Raw genomic sequence first — 4599 nt, forward strand, 5'->3', positions numbered from 1 at the left:
CATATACCCAGAAAAGCCGAGAAGCAGACCCCGCCCCCCTCTGTCATGTCACATGACCAGGTAACTGAAGGGGGTTTGCTATTCAGTTACAATGAGGCGAGATTCACACGCGGTGAATGAGACTCAGCGAGATTTCATTATAAAGTAAAATCGGAATGTTTGGCAACAAAGAAACAAAATGAAAAAAGCGTCCCATCCGCACCGATCCGAATGCATGACCTGTAACAAGTGCAAACACCAGAAAATCCCGACAATTACTAAATACCCCACGTGGGGGTCACAGCGAGGGGTCCAATGTGCCCCAAAAGATCAAAGCCGTCCACACACGTCAAATCAGAGCCGATACAATGTGTCTGGGTGTGGATGAGGCCCCTCGGACGTCCGCCTGCGGCTTCCCTGCTGCACCCCAAAGACCTCTAACATCTGGGCAAAGAGAACCTGTCACCCACATGAGATACAAGCAGGTCCTCGTTGGGCTGAACCAGTGGCGGTCCCGTCCTCAGGCCCGGCTACCTATACGATGTGTGACAGGTACTCTTCAATGTGAACTACGACGCTTTTCATTTCCTCGAAGCATAAAAACCTCAATATAACAGATTACTGTAAGAAAAAAAAAACATATGTGGCACTGAGGACTTTAGCCACACCCCCCAACCTGCAGGATGTTTTCCCCCGCCCCCGAGGTGCACAGCTCTGGCCCCCAAAGGGCTAAACACAGGCCAGGATCCAGCATAGTTTCTTAGGGGACCTCACTGAACTGTATGAGGACCGGGCCCCTCGAGGACGTCATCCCTGCCCCTTTTGAGGGATTCATAATTTGAAGGCACGCCTATTTTTTTGGTGTGGGTTGGACTGAGGTGCGCAACCAACAAAATGGCGACATTCGCGAACGCTGAGACAACGGGCCACGGCCGGGTTCTACGACGGTGGATCCGCGACTATTCACCGTCATGGAATTCTCTTCAACCATCGCCGTGGACACGACACAATGTATCAATCTGTGCAGAGATGTCTCCATGGAGACGCAATAAAGGAACCGCCCGAAATGGGGGCCACCCTGAAGTCTAATGCAAAGTCCGCTCACCTTGCAGCCCTCCCAAATAAAACACTAACCAAAAAAAATAAAGACCCCCCCCCCCTCTGACCCCCAGACCAGGGTGATGTCACCGGTCCTGATGTAGGTGATGCTGGAGCCAGAGATGGGTTCCCATGATCCTGCGGGGGGGCCCCACCATAACATTACCCAGGGGGGCTCATCCAGACCAGGGTGATGTCACCGGTCCTGATGTAGGTGATGCTGGAGCATCATTTGGGTTCCCATGATCCTGCGGGGGTGGGGCCCCATAACATCACCGGGGCCCACGGGAAGCAGCCACAAAATGAGGATTATTATTGGTTACATTATTACTTTGTTGTATCTTTCAGTTACAACTTTATTTGATCATACGGTGGGGGGGAGGGGTGCAAGATACGCTGACTTTGCATGTTCACCGGGAAAGGAGCGAATGTTCTAAATTGTGTGTACTCCCCCCCTCCCCCGGGGGCCCCTCTTGGTAGAGGACCTTATTGGGATGTCGATATTTTTCTGAATGGCTTCACCGGTATCAAATAAAAGATTGTAAAATAACAATAAAATGGAAAGATGGAACGCCGCGGACATTTCCTCCTCCCATTCCGGGACACGCCGTCGACGTTCCATTTCCACCGATGACAGATTGCGCGCTCGTATCGTAGGCGGCCCGGGTGCTCAGTGGAAAACTAGTTGTATCAGATTGGTCAGTTCCTCGTGGGCGTGTCTAACTGCTCCTCACTTGCGACGCTCCACCCATGAGCAGCCAGCTGAATATATTTTACATTTGGGGCGAGATTTTCCTCGTGAGATCCGAAGGTCACCAGAACCGCTCTCGGCATCGGACGTCCGCAGTCCAGGAAAGGGAAATATAATCTGGAAGCGTATGACTCGGATCCGCCGCAAACCGCGACCAGAACCCGATACAGGACCGATTGCAGGAAGACTCCATCACATCGAACAGATCATTTTGGCACGGATAGGAATCCCGCAGCGGAGAGGACGAGCTGCGAAGGGGGGGCGGGGCTCCCGGCTGCATGTCAGGAGATTAGGCGCAAAGCTGTTTGGGTTTTGTTGGGAGGTTTCGTTAAAAGCATTGAAGGTTCTGATCAGAGGTTAGGGGGGGGCGGGGCTAAGGATTCAGGCGTCCTTGTTGGCCAGAGCTTCAGCTTCCTGCAAAAGGGAAAAGAGAAAACGCAATTAGAAACAGACACAATGACGTGGTGGGCGGAGCAAAAATAAGCGCCATCCAACCGGAATACAAATCAATACATTCGGTGCAGTCTGGTTTTATCTCTGACCGCTGGCAGCATCAGTCCCGGCACCAGAGACACTCCCTGCGCCAGACACACTCCCTGCGCCAGACACACTCCCTGCGCCAGACACAATAGGGTTGGTGTCACGTGATCGGTTTTGTTAAGAAAACCAGATTTTTTTATTCATCTGAAGTGACCCCCCTGACATCACCAGGTGGCACCGCTGGGGGGAAATAAGCTCAAAATAAAAAAAAAGTTACCCTTTAAATCTGGGTGCATACCATGTTCCTAGCCGCTGGGTCCTAGTGCCGGGCGACGTGGCTTTGTTCATCAGTGCTAACCCACAAATCACATTTCTTCATAAACAAAGGGTCGGGGTGACATTAGAAGAGAACTATGGGGTAACCTTTTTATCTCATAGTGCTCTTTAGGGTCACGGAAGGACATATACTAACTGCGTCCCGTGACCCACAGCTCGGTATATTGCGGGCTACAGCTCCCTATATACTGAGAGCGCCGCAGCCGGGACGGATCCCGACATTACTGTCTGCATCCACCCAGCTGGCTGATTGACAGCCGGCTCTGCCTATCTAGAAGCAGAGCTAGCTATGCCCGCCCCTTCCCCGTCCGTTTCTCCAGTCAGGGCTGGAGGATCGGAGAGGGGAGGGGGGGAATCCCTGTGGGGTGCGGTGACTGTCAGCGAGATGATCGGCAAGTGAACGAGCGTCGGTATGTGTTCGCTCACTTCCCGATCGATGGAGCCGTCCTGTGACAGTTTCATGGTCACACGTCGGCTCTAACTATGAGCATGAGTGAAAATCACCCCCCTCATAGTTCTCCTTAACGGTCGGGGGTCACTCTATTCACAGTGCTGTGTGGTCACTAGATGGAGCCGGAGAGCATAGTAATCCTGCGCTCCTCGGCTCCACCTAGTGGCCACACAGTGCGGTGAATCTTGTTCGCACATCGAAGGGCTGTGCGAATGGTTTACAAATCCGCCCCTTACTGGTATTTGGTAGAACAGGTCCAGTATGGCAAAAATAAGTTTCCATAACCCTTAAATAGATATTTAAAGCCCATTGTACCCCCGGAAACACCCCCATGTTTGCCTTTCCCATTGGCTTCAATGCATCGTGTCAAAATTGTACAAATTTCAGTCAAATTTATGATTTTTGATATTAGACGATAAAACAGCGAGAACGTTTTATGTGTTGCGGCCCTTTAATGAAAACTGCACCAGACTTTGGAATACAATGTTGCAGTTTATGTGACACTTTAGTTGTTTACATCTACTTTTAAAGGAGAACTATGGGGGTCAGTGTTTTCCCCCATTGTTCTCCTCAGGGTAACGGGAGATCACAAACTAGCGTCCTCCCGTCACCCTAGGCTCAGTATATAGGGAGCTACAGCTCCCTATATACTGAGACGTCGCAGCCGGAGCGGATCCTGACTTAGACGACGGGATCCGCCCAGCTGCGTGAGTGACAGCTGGCTCCGCCTATCTAGAGGCTGTACCCGCCCCCTCCCCCGTCCGTTCCGCCAGTCAGCGCTGGCAGATCGGAGCGGGGAGGGGGGAATCCAGTCCCTCCCCTGTCACGGCAGAGAGCCGTGACAGGATCGAGAGGTGAGCGAGCGCCGGTATGTGTTCCCTCACCTCCCGATCTACTGAGCCGACCTGTGACAGTCTCATTGTCACAGGTCGGCTAGAACTATGAGGTGAGTGACAAGCACCCCCTCCCCCCCTCATAGTTCTCCTTTAATAGTGTCAGGATGTAAGGGACACTCCGGAGTGAATGATGGGGGTGAGAAACAGTCTGACATCCTCCAATGTCTGTGCACCCCAAGTACTGATCCCCCTGGGGCCACCATTAGGAATCATGGGGCCCCCGTATAGACTACCTGGCAGGGCCCCAGCCACCCAGATCCCTTGTACTTGACAAGCTGTGCAGGGAGTTCTTGTTGGGGGAAGCTGTGTGGGCAGCCCCCGCTGTACTTATAGGGGCCCGGTATGGGAGGACTGGCTGTACCCCCATCAGCAGCCCTGAGAGTACACTTCCCACAACCCCCTCCAAAAGATTACATAGGGGAAGCTGTGTAGGGTTTTTAAGCAAGTGATTAGCATTTAAAAATGTAAGTATCAATCTTTAAATTATTTTTATGTTATGGCATCTGAATAGGTACATACAACAAATATAAAGTAGGTGTTTTCCCAATATGGCTTCAAAAGTGGTAATAGATTTTAAGGTGTGAATTGTCTAAACATTTTGGCTGGAA

At 51.6% G+C, this 4599-nt stretch overlaps 1 protein-coding gene across 1 annotated transcript in view; it reads right to left on the reverse strand.

Moving 5' to 3' along the window:
- Positions 1–2160: 2160 nt before the first annotated feature.
- Positions 2161–4599, reverse strand: part of LOC108803888 (SH3 domain-binding glutamic acid-rich-like protein) — a 7577-nt gene continuing 5138 nt past the window's right edge. Inside the window, exon 3 of the mRNA XM_018575677.1 lies at positions 2161–2242. Within this exon, the coding sequence (XP_018431179.1) occupies positions 2210–2242 (33 nt within the window). The 3' untranslated portion in view covers positions 2161–2209. The remainder of the gene's footprint in view (positions 2243–4599) is intronic.

This window comes from Nanorana parkeri, unplaced genomic scaffold (genome assembly GCF_000935625.1).
Source record: "Nanorana parkeri isolate BGI_ZX_2015 unplaced genomic scaffold, ASM93562v1 scaffold4388, whole genome shotgun sequence".
Taxonomy (NCBI): domain Eukaryota; kingdom Metazoa; phylum Chordata; class Amphibia; order Anura; family Dicroglossidae; genus Nanorana; species Nanorana parkeri.